We start from the raw sequence: 15,230 nt of genomic DNA on the forward strand, positions 1-15,230 counted from the left end.
GACACTAAATGTTATCCACTTTAGTCCATAATCAGACAGAAATAAAAGTTTAGTGTGGAGTTTGTGTCTTGATTTCAAACCTTTTCCGCAGCAACACTGCAGCGGACGGAGAGTGGAGGTTAGAAAAGTGATAATTTTCCATAAATGAGCGCCTCTAAGAAGAACCGGAGAGAGAAATGTGACGAGATGAGGCTGGTTTGGTGCAGCTTGCCTCCTGAACGTTGGATGATCTCACCGTCAGCGCAGGAGGAGCAGCCGGCTCTTTGGGCCGCTTTCAAGGACGGGAGCCAAGGACCTTCTGTCAGCTGCCTCAGCCAGCAGCCATGACAGGAAGTCAGCCTTCAAACATGGTGGTCCCACTCCCACTGAAAACGTGTACGCCCACCACTCTCACACGCTCTGCCATGGATTTCGTCTGATGACAGCTCTGCGATTTACGCCGCAGACAGAAACGGCAGTCAGCGTTTTTTGGCCCCTTTGAGCGTCTTACCTCGGCGGGGCTGAGACCCACGCTGATATCGTGGAGATAACTCGGTGCAGATGTGGAGTCACAGCGTTTGAGGCACGCAGGGACTTTTGACAACAGAGCAGCGGACGGGCTTACAGAAACACTGAAAAACAAGAGAGAGAGAGAAAAAATGGACCAAAATAAATGAAACATTGACCAACATTTTGATTTATAACGATGTCACTGAAGAAAATGTAATGTTTACTGGTTTACTCTATGATGTAAAGGTTCTTATCTGCCTAAATAACTCACTTTATCTACGTTTGTTTAACAAAAAACCTTAATTGGATGAACTTGTAACAAATTAAGCCTTTCATGCATAGCGGTCGCTGCAGTGGACAGCTAGCTAAAAGACATTTTATTGCGTTTCTTCTGGATTTTTATGTTATAAATCCACACTAGTGGACACTTGTGCATCGTACAATACACTGCCAACTAGTGGTCATCCACTGCAAGTGCAAGAAAAGTTTTGTTAAATCCAATATGGCCGACAGACGAAAAACCAACTCATAATATTCAGTCCCTACTAAAAGTAATCCCTAAAGACTGAAGGTACTTGCGTGTTTTACAAATAACGACTTTGTATTTGGAGAAAATTACAACTGATCACCCAGAGAAAAAAAATTACAAAGTTTTTCCACAAAATTATATTTCTCCAACTTTTACCTCTGAATTCACTTTATTTTCAGCTTCTCTAAAAATCCAGTTAGGGGTGAAACTAGTGATTTTAGTTATTGATTATTCTGATAATTTAATCGATTAAAAGTTGGCCCATTCTACAGATTTTTTTAAATTTAATTTAGCCACTTAAATTAACTAACCTGTAGCCTGAAGACACTGACCCTCATTATCAAGAGAAATAGATAAATGAATGAATATAAATAAGAATAAAGAAGCCAATTACTTATTTATTTCCCTATTTAAGTTTGGCTCAAATGGCTCTCCATACTTCAGTATAAGTGAAATAATCTGCCAGTGGAGCCAGTAAATGTGATAAATATGACGGGATTATTGATTTCAAACAATCTCCTATAGCTGCTTGTAATTTAGTCGTATTTAAAGTGCATTAATATATTTTCTCCAGAAACTAGAAAAGAACATTTGATGTTGTGCTTTCGCTCCTGAACAGAGACGATGTCGGACGTTTCTTACCTGCAGGTGAAGGTCACTGGATCGTTGATGCACAGGAGAAAAATCAGATTTTATTTAAAAAATAATCATCTGAAGATCCAAGTTACCTCAGATAAACATACAAATCCTTTTGTTTTGGTGTTATTCTACAAAACAGAAGTGTTTTCATCCAAATCAGCAGAAACAAAAGCTTCAGGTTCGTCAGTGAGAGTCTCACTGTTTGAATTTAATAAATCTTTTAATGATATTTTACTATACTTGGATGTAATTGTATATCGGCTCAGTTCTGCTGCCACTGTAGGGAAACGTTGAGGCATTGAAGGACGACAGCACATCACGCTGCTATCACACTTTATTAAAAATAGAAACATATATATTCATATTACTTTTCATACAGACTACAATGGTCCACTGGTAAAAAGAAGTTACATACTATAAAACACTCATTTGGCCTAAATCCACTGTAGAAACGTCTCCAAAAGCAAAAACAGAAACAATAATAAAGTCTAATAATCGAGACTCTTTCTTCTGAGGCGACCTTCGTTTTCATTGCTTTACAGGAAAATGTTGCTGCGTTGGGGAGAAAAGGTAAAATCTGAGAGGACAACAGAAACAAAAACCTCTCTGCTCAGAGGGAAATGAATGCACATACAGTCCAGTTTAAAAAAAGATGGCACATTTATTGCAACATAAATGTTATATACATGTTTTCCTGCTGTAAAAGACAGAAAATTCAAATTCCCACCGCCACAGTTGTTTTATCTTTTTACCTTTGTCTTTTTTTCTCTTTTTTTTTAAAATGCAGATCGACACCTTTTCTTATTTGACACAAGATCAAATGTTTTATCAGCGAACAGCGGAGACCAAGGAGGAAGACGAAAGTCTCGGTTTCAGGAATCTGCAGCTCGATCGACGCCGTTTAAAGAACGACGAGCCGCAGCTCCGCCGCCTTCTGCCGCTTGTAAATCTCTTGTAATAATTGACAAGTTATGGTAAATAACCGTACATTTTACTATCTAACATAGTAAAATAAAGTAAGAAACTTTTTACTCAAAACTTTTGCTTTCAAAAATCTAGAAAGAGTAATATTTAGAATTCAAGAAATATTCTTACAGTATTATTATTGTATAAAAGACTAACTACAGTGAAAAATAAGCCAAATGTTTTTTTTTTCTTTTGATTTTCTTGTTTTTTCTCATATATTATACAAGGGAAAGCATCTGGGAATACAGCAAAGTCTAACTTGGCAAACAAAGGAGCAAAAAAAAAAACAAAAAAAAAACAAAGGAAGAACAGCAAACAAAATGAAGGAAATAAGAGCTGGAAGTGACACAGATGACACCCTCAGTCTGTCGACATGAAATACTGAAGGAGGAAGAAGAGGAAGAAGAATAATGCCACATTCAGTCAGAGGACACACATCATTTTACAGTTTTCGTCATAATAAATGTAAACTCCTGCTGCGAATCGTTGATTCTGGATGAAAACTCGTGAACGTGGCCGCCTGCCTCGCTTCGAATGGAGGAAGTCACATAATGTACAAAGAAATATATGGAATATAAAGCAAGTCTTAAGACCAAAGATACAAAAAGAGAGATGTAAAGCATGCACACTGCTGGGGAAAACAGAAACATGATCAACGTTTTGAGGTGTGAAAGGAAACCTGGCGTTTGTTCAAACTAACCGCCTCGATCCGAACTGGAGAATAACTTAGACGGCTGGAAGTCGAAACAAAGAACGGACTCGCAGACAAGCAGAACTCTGAATAACTGAGCTGGAAGATTAGTGAAATATCAACAAAAAGAAAACTGATATGTTCGTCGGGCCAGGAGATAGCATGGTCGTCGTTCTCTTCTTCTTTTCTTTTTTTGTAAAACTTCTTGCAACTTCTACTCTTTCACTACATCTCATTAAGCATTTTGATTCGCTGGTGGCGACAACGCCAAAAACAAAACAAAAAACAACAACAATGGGAAGGAAATGAGGCTAAATGCTGACAGGAGTCTGTAAAACCATTGACATGCTTTTTGTTTAACACTATATGGCAGAGGGACGCCAAGTCCTATTCTTACTTTAGTTAAGACACTAAATATGCTGGGAATGCTAACCAGTTTGCTTCTTAATGTCTAAACGGAGGGGAAACAAAAACAAAACTACATCTGAGCCTTCAGCGAAACTACAGTTTGCCAATCACCATTAGAAAATACACATTAGGTAGTTTTGGTTTCACACGTGGCCAGCGGCAAAATCAAGCAAATAAATATAAATAATATATCTTCTTTAACAAAAAAAACAAAAAAACATTGGACATTTCTGTTGTTCGCATCTAAAAGCTAGTATTTTTTTGGTTGCAGGGTATAAATATTAGTCTAAACTGGCCAATAAATTAATCCTCTCAAATGTTTTCCCCTGGTCTCAGCAGGGGGCAGTGCTCTGGTTGAACGGTGACACAGCAAACTATAGCTCGACTGAAAAGCCGCTCGCTTCTCTGTGATTTTACCAAACCTTCCCTTTCGGCAAACACCATACAGCTCAATAAATAGAAAAAAAACCAAAACAAAAACAGACAGACAGAATAAAATTGCTGTTACAATGCATTCGTCAATTCAGTTTAGGCACAAGGCAACTTCCACGTACGGTTGGCGGAGGCTGCGTAGGTCTCTGATTGTTCAGGAGCAACGCGCTTCTTCTTCTTGCAGACACTGATATGTGGGTTTTTTTTCTTTGTGGGGAGAAATTTTCAGATGAAAACTGGTCGGTGGATGGAGCTGGACGCTTGGCTCTCTTCAGTCTGAGGGCTGGGTCGTGTTGGACTCTTTTAGTTTCGCTTCAAGTGGTCTGACTCCTGCGACTGGTGTGGGAACCACGAGTCCAGTCCGTCACTGGGAAGCAGGTTCACCGGCTCACATGGGCCAGGAGTGAGCCGCGTCGCATCGATCTGCGGAGGAGACGCAGCGATCAGACGCCAATAATCAAAAATCAACCAAACAGAAGACGTAACTTTGACATATTTGACATGTTGAAGCCATTGGAGTCAGAAAAAAAACACATTTCTGCCAAAAGAACGGCCAGAAATTTCTGGTTGGAAAAGTAGAAAACAATTTTCATTAATCTCAGACATTTTTAATAGAAAAAAATACAAAAATTTTGAGGTCAAAAATTTGCTAGAAAAACTCAGGATTTTTTAAATTAACAGCAGAATTCTTTGAAAAAAAAAAAAAAAAAAAAACACGTTGAAATTTCCAAGTTTGAAAAGCAGAAAATTTGCTGGAAATTTTTTTAGATTAATCTCAGAAGTTTCATAGAAAAAATAAGTAAATTTCAAAGCTTCAAAAGTCGAACATTTGCTGGAAAAAACTCCAGTTCTTCTAGAACAGTCACAGAAATCTTTGAGAATTTTTGTTTTTGGAAATTTCAGAGTTTGAAAAGTAAAGAATTTGCTGGAAAACATTTTTTAATTAATCTCAAACATTTTGTAGAAAAAAATTTACTCCTCCGTTTTCTTCTTTACCTCACATGTTGTCGTAAATGATTCCTCTCTTACTTCATGCAAATAAAATTAACAGGTTAATTACAAAATTAACCAGACGTGTTTTGTGTTTTTCTGTTTCTTTCTTGTTATTTTGGTTGTTTGGTAATAAAAAACAAAACAGTTTGGAGAATCAGAAAAAACAGGTGATCCAAGTTAAAAACATTCTGTTAATTTGTTACAAGTAATAAAATTACATTTGTCCAGGTGGATATATTAAGTTTATTGAGTTGTCATGTTAAATATAGATAAATGAAACCCAGTTGGGAGCCGCTGCGTACCTGCCTCCTGCTCAGAGGTGACCCATGGGGTTGGACGTGTCGGTCAGGCCCGGATGGACTCCAGTGTGCCCCTGCTGGGCGTCACTGGAACTGCCGGAAACCTTCTCCTCCTCTCGTCTCTTAAGGCAGGCCGCTTTGGGGTTCAGGTTCCTCTCTGCAGATCCACACACACAGAAAACAAACTTATATTCCAGGTGGTGGAGATTCAGAATCAAACAAACATACAAGGAAAGATGGACAGATTAAAAACGTGTTAATAATTTCAAGAATAAGCTTTTACTAAAGGCATAAAGAATAAAACTGTCATTAAAAACTGAGCTATAAACACACAGGACATAAAGATGAAATCACTGACTTTCTGCAGGTTTTACAGGATTGGTGATAAAACTATCCGATATCTATATGCGAAGCTCCTAATACAGATATAATATTAAAACATGCGCTGAAAAAAATGGTTTTTTGAACCAAATTAGAAAAATTAATTATTTGTAGCTATAATTCTGATGTCAGAACAATTCAAATCAGAACCACAGCTATTAAGAGCAGCTGTAACAAGTATTTCTGTATGAATCTAATTTACAATGTGAATATTAGTCATACATGTTATCTGAAAAACATTTTATGGACGTTGAATTGCAAACTTTTTTTTTGCTGTTAAGAAATTAAATTTTCAGCCTTCAGCGAGGCTCATTTTTATTTTACGCTTCTCAAACTATTTCTACTTATTCCAGTTATTTTCCTGATTTTAACCCAACTTATTTCTAAATAAGCCTTTAAACTGCACAAATGTCATAAATATCTAAAATATTTTCGGCTCTGAAGATTTGTGGTGAAAAGGAAGAAAAATAATTTGTGATTTTTGAAGAATATCATATTTGTATCCAGTCATGTTGTGTAAAATAAAGACCAACTCCAGCATCTTTTCACATTTAAACCTTATTTCATAAATAAATCAGTTTAACAATGACTCCGTGAATAAATGAAAGCGTCTTACGCCCTGCTGATCTGCTTGTGTTTTAAAAGAAAAGCCCAAGGTTGACGTGATGTGAGGCAGCGTTGACATTTCATCTGCAGCAGCAGCAGCAGCAGCAGCAGCGCTGCAGCACTGACCTCTGACCTGCTGCTCCAAGCTAAGAATGACGGCCACCGCCTGATGCAGGATGAGTAGTTTAGTCTGGGGCTTCTCGCTTTTCAAGTGCAGCTGGCACATGCGGCCCAGCTCCTTGAAGGCCTCGTTGATGTCTCGGACCCGCAGGCGCTCGCGGGCGTTGTTCGCCATCCTCCTCTCGCGCTCGCGCTCGGCCTTCTGCTCCGGATTCAGATCCTCGTCTTCAGTGATGCTGCAAGGGAGAGAGTGAAAGAGAGAGAAAGAGGAGAGAGAGAGAGAGAGAGAGAAAGAAGAGAGAGAGAGGGTGGGAGAAGAAAACCAAACCAAACAGCTTATATTAAATATATTAATCCAATAATAATCCAGAATCTAACACTCAGATCCTTCGTTTTCTTGGATTAGGTGAATTCCCAACAGGAATGATTTCAAATTAATCTATCGATTGTCCTGACGATTAATCACATAAAAAAATGATACATTTTAAATATTTTTGATTTCGCCTTTTAATGCACCATTAGGAATACGTTAAAATATGCAAAAAAACAACAAATTTAATTCTTTTTAAATAAGAAAAAAACATTTCATTGCCTAAAATGCGATAACGTATCCTATCAATGCAATAACGTATCATTTCAATGCGATAACGTATCATATCAATGCGATAAGTAATCATATCAATGCGATAACCTATCCTATCAATGCGATAACGTATCATATCAATTCGATAACGTATTACATCAATGCGATAAGTAATCATATCAATGCGATAACGTATCATATCAATGCGATAACGTATCATATCAATGCGATAAGTAATCATATCAATGCGATAACGTATCCTATCAATGCGATAACCTATCCTATCAATGCGATAACGTATCATATCAATGCGATAACGTATCCTATCAATGCGATAACGTATCCTATCAATGCGATAACGTATCATATCAATGCGATAACGTATCATATCAATGCGATAACGTATCATATCAATGCGATAGCGTATCCTATCAATGCGATAACGTATCATTCCTATAGTGAATCTGAAGATAAATCGATTCCTCTCGAGTTTTGGCTGAAACACGTTGACAGACAAAAGTGTTTTTATCCTAGATGCATACATGTATATTTATATATTTTAAGCCGTTTTGACTCATTTATTGCTCTGAATGTTTTGCTTCTTTTTTCGTCTACTTCAGTTAATGATTGACAGATAATTAAATTAGTTGACGATTATTTCAGCAATCGATTAATGGTGATTAATCGTTTCCTACCTCGTGCGTTGGCCTGTCCTGGGCGTCTTTATGTCTCTCCCATCGCTCTCGTCGTCTGATTTGCTGTCGGACAGGCTGTCATGCATGTCGTCCTTCTCCTGCTTCTCGATCTTCAGCTCCAGGGAGGCAGGAATATGACCGGACAGCACGGAAGTCAGACCTGCGAAAAACACTCAGCGGTGAGACATCGCAGGGCTGCAGATCTTTGTGAGGAACACGAAGGGTGACCTCTGACCTCTGAAGGCCTCCACCTGGTGGTTGAGCTCCGTGGTGGACGTGGAGCCATGGCTGTTGGTGAGGCTGGCCGCGTCGTCGCCGCCCTGCTGGAGCGCAGACAGGAAGTGGATGAGCAGAAAGGAAACAGAAGAGCTTAAAATAAAACGAGAGGAGAAAACGGCCTGGAAAAGAGAAAACCTCGTTACGGTGAAGCTCTACCAGCAGGAAGATCTGAGAAACACTGATTTATTTTAAGAGCTGCTTCTAACAGGATTAATTTAATCTAATCTGAGATCCCTTTGGGATTAATAAAGTATCTTTGAATTGAATTGAATTGTTGGGATTATTCAGTTATTTTATTTATTTATTTATTTTGAACAGACAAAAAAAGTAAAAACAAGAAAAAATAAACAATAAAACAAATTATCACGTCCGTTTGTTCAAAAAGGAGCAGGTAGAATACACATGATATTATAATCGATTATTGAAATAATCAACTATTTTAGTAATCAAATAAGCGTTAAGTAGAGTGTGAAGAATAAACAGTAATTAAGGCAAAACTGTATAAAAATATATACATTTTGCACTTAAAATAGAAAAAAATATTTTTCTGTAAATATTTTCTACCTAAATTTCCTCTAATGGGATAATTTTAGCTTCGCTTGGTTCAAATTATGTAGAAACAGAATAAAAAGCATTAACTGCTTGATCAGAAATGGTGAACAGATCCTCCCTACACTGCACTGACATTAGTTAAAGCAGAAAATCTTTCCACATGCTGATGGTGGAAGTATCTTTGTAGCTGCAGATGCATGCATTTTTCACATTATATAACCTTATGTTTTTATTGTGTCTTTGTTTTATTCACTTTAATTCTTTATGCGATGCATAAAGTTTGCTCTTCTCTTTAATTTCTAAGCGGCGTTCAAATCGAATTCTTCGGAGCCACAAATAAAAACACGTCTCTTTAGCGAGGCTTCAACTCCCCAGAGTTTCTTTTCCAAAAATGTTCAACTGCTCTCAGTCCAAGTTCCTAAACTAAATCCCTTATTCTTTACAGATTGTTGCTATAAAACAATCAGCAGGATGGAGTCCGTCCTTCATCACATGCTGAAACACAAAACGGCTCCCAGTGGAGGAGCTGGGAGAAGAGTTTCTCCGTCTTTCCTCCAGGAATGTGATCCCCAGCCACTGCTGGCCTCTGTTCACCCTGCCACGCCGAGATCCTCCCCTTCCTTGGCGCTACGCTAATCTTTGCTGCGCGCTCAACAGGTGTCCAAACAACTCTTTGTCTGTGGGAGGAGGAGGAGGAGGAGGGAAAAAGGCCGGGGTCTGTGGTGAGAAAAGAGCGCTGCCATTTTCACGGCTGGGCCTGATTACCATACAGCTGAGCTGCTCTGTTTGGGCTCAGACACACGTTTCCAACCATTCACATTTCCTGGGCTGTTAAAAAGCGGCGATGAAAAGGGGAGCGAGGGGGCAGAGGGCGGGGAGTCGACCCGCGGACCCCCGTCTGGAGGGACCTCTTCCCGCACAGGAAGCGCTGTGTTAGCGCAGACACAGTATGTTCTATCTCACAGTCGGTCAGCATCAGAGCCACAAGCCAACAAACACCGAGCTCCTCTGACGAGCACAGAAGCGTTTCTGGTCACGACGACGACCCGCATCAGGAAACGACGACACAAAACACGCCGCCTTCAAACAGCACGAACTAAAACCCTGAAGGATGAACCTCCGTTCATTATCGACAGCACTGCTGGTCTCACATGTAAGGAAATAACATGTTTGTGTTTTTATGCTTTCCTTCATTTTGAGTCAAGTTATATTTCAACAACAGTAAGAGGTTGAAACACTGGAAGAAATGATAACATTTGGTCAAATGTGATCAACATACAGAGGTAGGCAGAGAGCACAAAGTAAAAGTAGCAGAACTTCATCATATCTTTACTCAAGTAAAGTACAAAGTAGCTGTCCAAGAAATTATCAAGTAAGAGTTAAAAAGTATTTGGTCAAAAGTCCTGAGTAACTGATTAAATTATTAATCATCTAATATTAACATTTACAGAATCAGACGGACCTAAATCTAAAGTTAAGTGAAAATGTTTGTATTTTAAGGACTAAAAGGACAATAATTCGTTAAAGTAACTAAAAGTATCAAAATCAGGTATTTATTTTCCTCAAATCAGTTTCTTTCAATATAAAACTTAGAAAATTTCAGCAGGAACTGCAGGTGTCTGTCTGTTCAGGGTGAATTTTTGTTAAAAGACGTTTGTTTTTCATTCAGTGGGTCCAGAAAATACAGAAATGTAACTCAAGTAAGAGTAGAGATACTTAATAAAATCACAAATAAATAAATAAATAAATAAAAAGGACAGCGTTGTAAAAAAAAAACAAAAATCTTAAAAGTTATTTTTTTTCAAAGAGTTACTCAAGTAAATATAACTGAGTAAATATAACTGTCAACATATATTTACTTTAACAAAGTAAAAGAAAAAAATGTGTCATATAATCTGTAATATTATTAAATCTCTGTTCTGCTAGTTAAAGTGGGTGGGATTAATGGCTTTGTGCCAGATTAGCTCATATTTTACTTCCAGGACCAGAACTAAATTTGTGAATCATAAATCTCGGTGAAAAACAACGTAGAGTTCCTCAGAGCTCCAGGTTTAATTTGGTTTAAAGCTCCCACTTTAATTTGGCATCTCTGCTCCCCTAATCTCAGATTACTAATCTCAACAACATTTCTCATGACTTCCTGAGTCCAAAGAACACCCAGCTGGCAAAAACCATCATCACGGACCAGGCCGTATTTTATTCTGTTACTAAACATTTGAACACAAAGCTGGAATAAAGAGTCTACCTGGGTCACAGAAAACCTCATGAATGGTTTCAGCAGGTTGGATCATTGAAATGGCGTCTCTTCCTGCTTCTTTAAAACTCCACCAGGCAGACGCAGCTAATCCAACGTCCGTCAAACTAAAAATCAAATTAAAAACCTGAATACTCTTAAAGGGCCGGTTGTGCCAGAATCTACTGATAAAACCAATTAAACTGTTAAAATGAAATAAGCTTCATTTCACATCCAGGATTCTGTGATTGTTTTTCTGTTTTTTGCAATCAGAATCACAGATTTTGTGGTGATAATTTGGAAATATTTTTTTATGATATTTATGCTAATGTATAATGTTAAATGTGACTTTCTTTTTTTAATCGCCCTACTTGACATCAAGTAAGGCTGAGGCAGCAGCCACTTAAACTCAATGTTTTTGGTCAATTTTGAGAAAAAATGTGGAGATCTGTTGATTTTGTGTGAATTTTGCTGATTTTTGAAAAACTGGAGCAAAAACTGGAATTCAGAGGGCCACATAAAAATCCACGACGGGCCAGATTTAGCCCCCGGGTCTTGAGTTTGACAGCTAGAGCCTCATTTCTTCAGGGTTGTGTTAATCAAATGGAGGCATTTGATTAAGTTTTTATGCTTGTTAAATTTGGATAAAACTTCCTTAAAACCCAGAACAAATTGTTAAAACGTCATTAAATAACTTTGAATTACCCTTTAATTGCACAGATAAACCTGCCTTGCTTTGTTGTTACAACAAGTAATCTGGATTTGCATCCATAATAAAACCGACATTGCTCGGCTTCTTTCATAGTTTTTGAGTGACCCAAATTATTTCCAAACAACTCCGGATTACAACAAGATGAGCTGTCCCGTTTTGATTTCCCCTGCAGATGTGTTCAAAACTCTTGGCTGCAGAAAATGAAATACCTCAGACTGGATGAACACATCCTGATTTATTCCGGGTTGTGCATTCTCCGTCTCCTCAAGAGGCTTCGACTTTAAGAGGAAAAGAAATACAAACAAGTCCTACGGAGAAGTGCAACCTCTCTTCGCTGCGCCTGCTTTTCTCATTCCTCCTTCACCCCGGCCGCTCTCCAGAGGAGGGTGAGCTTTAGGCCAGCCATTACGCTTATGGAAAATATGTCGGTATAAATTCAACTATTCATGTGTGGAAAACGTCTAGTTTTCACTCGTGGCGGCCCACCAGCTTTGAGCAGGTGGTTGAGCCTGCGATGGGGGGAGTTTTAATGCAAACCATACATGAAAACGTCAAAGCGTTCGTCGTACCATCGCCGCAGTCCGACTTGGAACGAGTGCAGAGGCGGGAAAGTTTGGTCCGATGGTTGTTATTGGCCCGTTCTGCGCCTGTCCCAGCAGGCTGTGAATGTCGCTGGGCAGGCTGGCGGTGGAGCCCACTGCATGGTTCCTCAAAACGAGGATTGCATCATCCAATCTGTCCAGGCGATCTTCCATCCGAGACTGGAAGGACCGGGGGGGATTGTGGAAACAAAGATTTAGGGAAAGAGTAGAAGAGAAAAGGAAGAACAGAGCAGCTTAGTATAAGCACATTAGGATGAAAACTGAAAACACTGATTGTATGGTGAGGACTTGGAGGGGCGGGGATGAAACAGAAGATAAAGACGGCCGTTCAAACTCAAGATAAACTCAGCCATTTCAGCTTGAGCTGCAAAGACAAACTGTCCGCTTTTGTTCTCTATTAATCGTCTGATCAAACAATCATTTATAAATCTGCACCAAACATAATCGCTGCAAGCTGGAATGACTGGAAAAGACAACATGACATGGAAAATAAAGGCAACTTGGGTAAAAAAAAATTTAAAAAATCATACTTTTAAAACCAATAATGTGTTTGTGCAACAAAACAAAAAGGTGAAGATGCATGGAGGATGCATGGATGTAGACTATCGGATCAGTACCTCGCAGACATCCTTTAAGAAAGACATGGCATCCTGGAGATGCTCATGTAACTGCTGATGGACTCTGTTTTTCTGGCAAAGTCAAATAAGAATAAAAAGAATTATAAGAAGAGATCAGAGCCTATAAATACCACAAACACACTCAAGATAAAGATTGCTTTTCTGAAGAAGTAAGGGATTTGGAGAGAAGCATGCAGCTGCTGACCGTCCACTTTGAAAAGATGAAAATGTTTCCACGTTTGCACATTTAACAGCCCAAACTACGCCACTGTTCATGGGGTTTATTCTTTAAATGTATTATTTAGATCTTATTTCGCTCTTCTGAACAGTTTATAGGGATGAAAAACTGAATGTTTAAGTTAGATGCATTTCTGCGAGCTTTAATAAATGACGTTTGGCAGTAAAATGACTCGTCTCTGCTTTAATCCAATTTCTGACTCTCTTCATCGCCTCCTGAACCTGATGGGACTTTTTCATTTTCCTGGTAGTTCTGACTCAACAAGCAGGGAAACTTAGGTTTTATTTCAACACTTTTAATCAAATCCTCATCATGAAAGCATTCCTTCATTGCGTGCCAGTAGAAATATTTATCACTTACAAGAAAACAGTGCAGAGAATGTATGTCTGCTGCATCCAGGCTGAATAAAAACCTAGAATCTTTTAGTTTAGTCTTCTATTACAAAATTAACGTACTACTTAGACTTAAAACATGGGAAATGTGTTTTATCAATCAATCAATCAAGTTTATTTGACTAGCGCTTTTCAGCAGCAAGGCAGTTCAAAGTGATTCACATAATAAAGACACAAAATTACAAAGTTATAAAGAAAACACCATAAAGTCAACAACTGAAGGAACATATTTTGATGAGTGCCATCAAATATGTTGGTGATTGTTTCATTTATTATAGTTCAAAAGCAAACAAGTTTAGTCTTTATTTTATTATTAGTGAAATAATCTGTGAGTGTAAGTTAGCTTTGTCTAATTTCAAATGGTAAGAAACGAAGATTCTGTGTTTTTGCAGTGTGGTGATTGTTTTATGTTACATGTTCCTGCGCCTCTAATTATCCGGTGGTTTGTGTTTAAAAGCTTGCAGGCTTGCAGCAGGTAATGCAAATGAACGTCAACAGGTAGCTGGGCTGGGTGAAATGTGATCCTCGGCTCTGGTTGCATGGCAGCGGAGGAATTCAGGAGAAGTGGCTCAGCAAACAGCTGCCATCCCTCCACACCCTCCCACTGTAGCCTGCTTAGCTCAGCCCTCCCCACCCCCAACTGTCATCCACGCCCGGGAGCGGGCCCTCGGAGCCGGGGACAGATGGCAGGCCCCGAGGGACGAGTATTGTTCAGTTTGGTTATCCCTCGACCCCCGTCTTCCTCAGCAGAACATTTGTCGGACAGGAATCTGCATGTAATGCTAGCTCATGGATATCGTATCTATCGCAGGGTCGAGTCGCCGGGAGCTTACCAGCGAGTGGAGGGAGTTCTCATAGTTTGGAGAGGAGGGAGTCTGTCCGCTCGCACGGGGCCACTGGTTGGCACCTGGGAGGAGAGGAAATGATGCGAAGAGGGTCGTAGTTAGCAACGCTGCGGCTGAGTTTCACATCAGCACAATCAGGAGCCGTGGGGAGTCCTGCTGAATCATCCACACGTCACACAAAAAGTAGCTGACAAACACAATGACATGCAGTCATAACACACCGACATCCTGATTTTCTGGCCTCTTCTTGTTCCATTTAAGATATTTTTATCTTTTAAAGATCCAACTGCATCACTTCCTGCAGGCTGGACTGCATCCTGAAATGTGAGCCAGCAAAGGGTTCGACTAACTCCCACTTCCACCCTGAGACGTTCACGGCATCGGGCAGAACCAAGATATGGTTTCTGCAGCGTCCAGAAACCATATCAGAAACCATAGTGAGCCCTGAAAACTCACACTAGTTTCTAGAGACTGGCTCTGTCTCTGAGCACATTTAACACGTTTTGACACAGCGAGGCCTCTTTGTTCTCCAACAGCTGGAGTCGAGAGAGACAGAACGTTCTCCATAGGTGCTTTAATTAAACAATATGGGAAAACACACTCAAAAATGGACGTTTGCTGAACAGAACAACACAGTCAGAACAGCAATGCAGCTAAAAAAGGGCAAAAAAAAATGCATTTTGTATTTAAGATGGAAAAAAATCTTCATTGTCTTGTAAATATGTTTTACCCTGAGTTTTGGCTTCATCAGGTTAAAATTTAGCAAAATACTCCAATTAAGTAACTTTATTATCCAATTATTAAACCTGTAACCCAAAAAAAAAAACAATCAGCAAATTAGAGCTAAGTAACGTTAAATCAAACAGAGAAAGTTTTCCCCATGTGTTGAGGTTAGAAGGATTTTAACTGCGTCCAATGATCAAGCGCTC

At 39.1% G+C, this 15,230-nt stretch overlaps 1 protein-coding gene across 4 annotated transcripts in view; it reads right to left on the reverse strand.

Annotated features, from left to right (window-relative positions):
• Positions 1-1,973: 1,973 nt before the first annotated feature.
• tcf12 (transcription factor 12) overlaps positions 1,974-15,230 on the reverse strand; it is an 85,704-nt gene continuing 72,447 nt past the window's right edge. For 2 of the 4 annotated variants that reach the window (XM_008405386.3, XM_017304011.2), the window contains exons 14-21: positions 14,290-14,363; positions 12,827-12,898; positions 12,177-12,368; positions 8,067-8,154; positions 7,832-7,991; positions 6,560-6,789; positions 5,450-5,603; positions 1,974-4,577 (exon numbers count right to left, since the gene is read on the reverse strand). In XM_008405386.3, the coding sequence (XP_008403608.1) occupies positions 5,461-5,603; positions 6,560-6,789; positions 7,832-7,991; positions 8,067-8,154; positions 12,177-12,368; positions 12,827-12,898; positions 14,290-14,363 (959 nt within the window). In that variant the 3' untranslated portion in view covers positions 1,974-4,577; positions 5,450-5,460. The remainder of the gene's footprint in view (positions 4,578-5,449; positions 5,604-6,559; positions 6,790-7,831; positions 7,992-8,066; positions 8,155-12,176; positions 12,369-12,826; positions 12,899-14,289; positions 14,364-15,230) is intronic. The other 2 variants (XM_008405387.3, XM_017304012.2) reach the window with 2 other exon arrangements.

This window comes from Poecilia reticulata, chromosome 3 (assembly GCF_904066995.2).
Source record: "Poecilia reticulata chromosome 3, P_reticulata-male-v2, whole genome shotgun sequence".
NCBI lineage: Eukaryota > Metazoa > Chordata > Actinopteri > Cyprinodontiformes > Poeciliidae > Poecilia > Poecilia reticulata.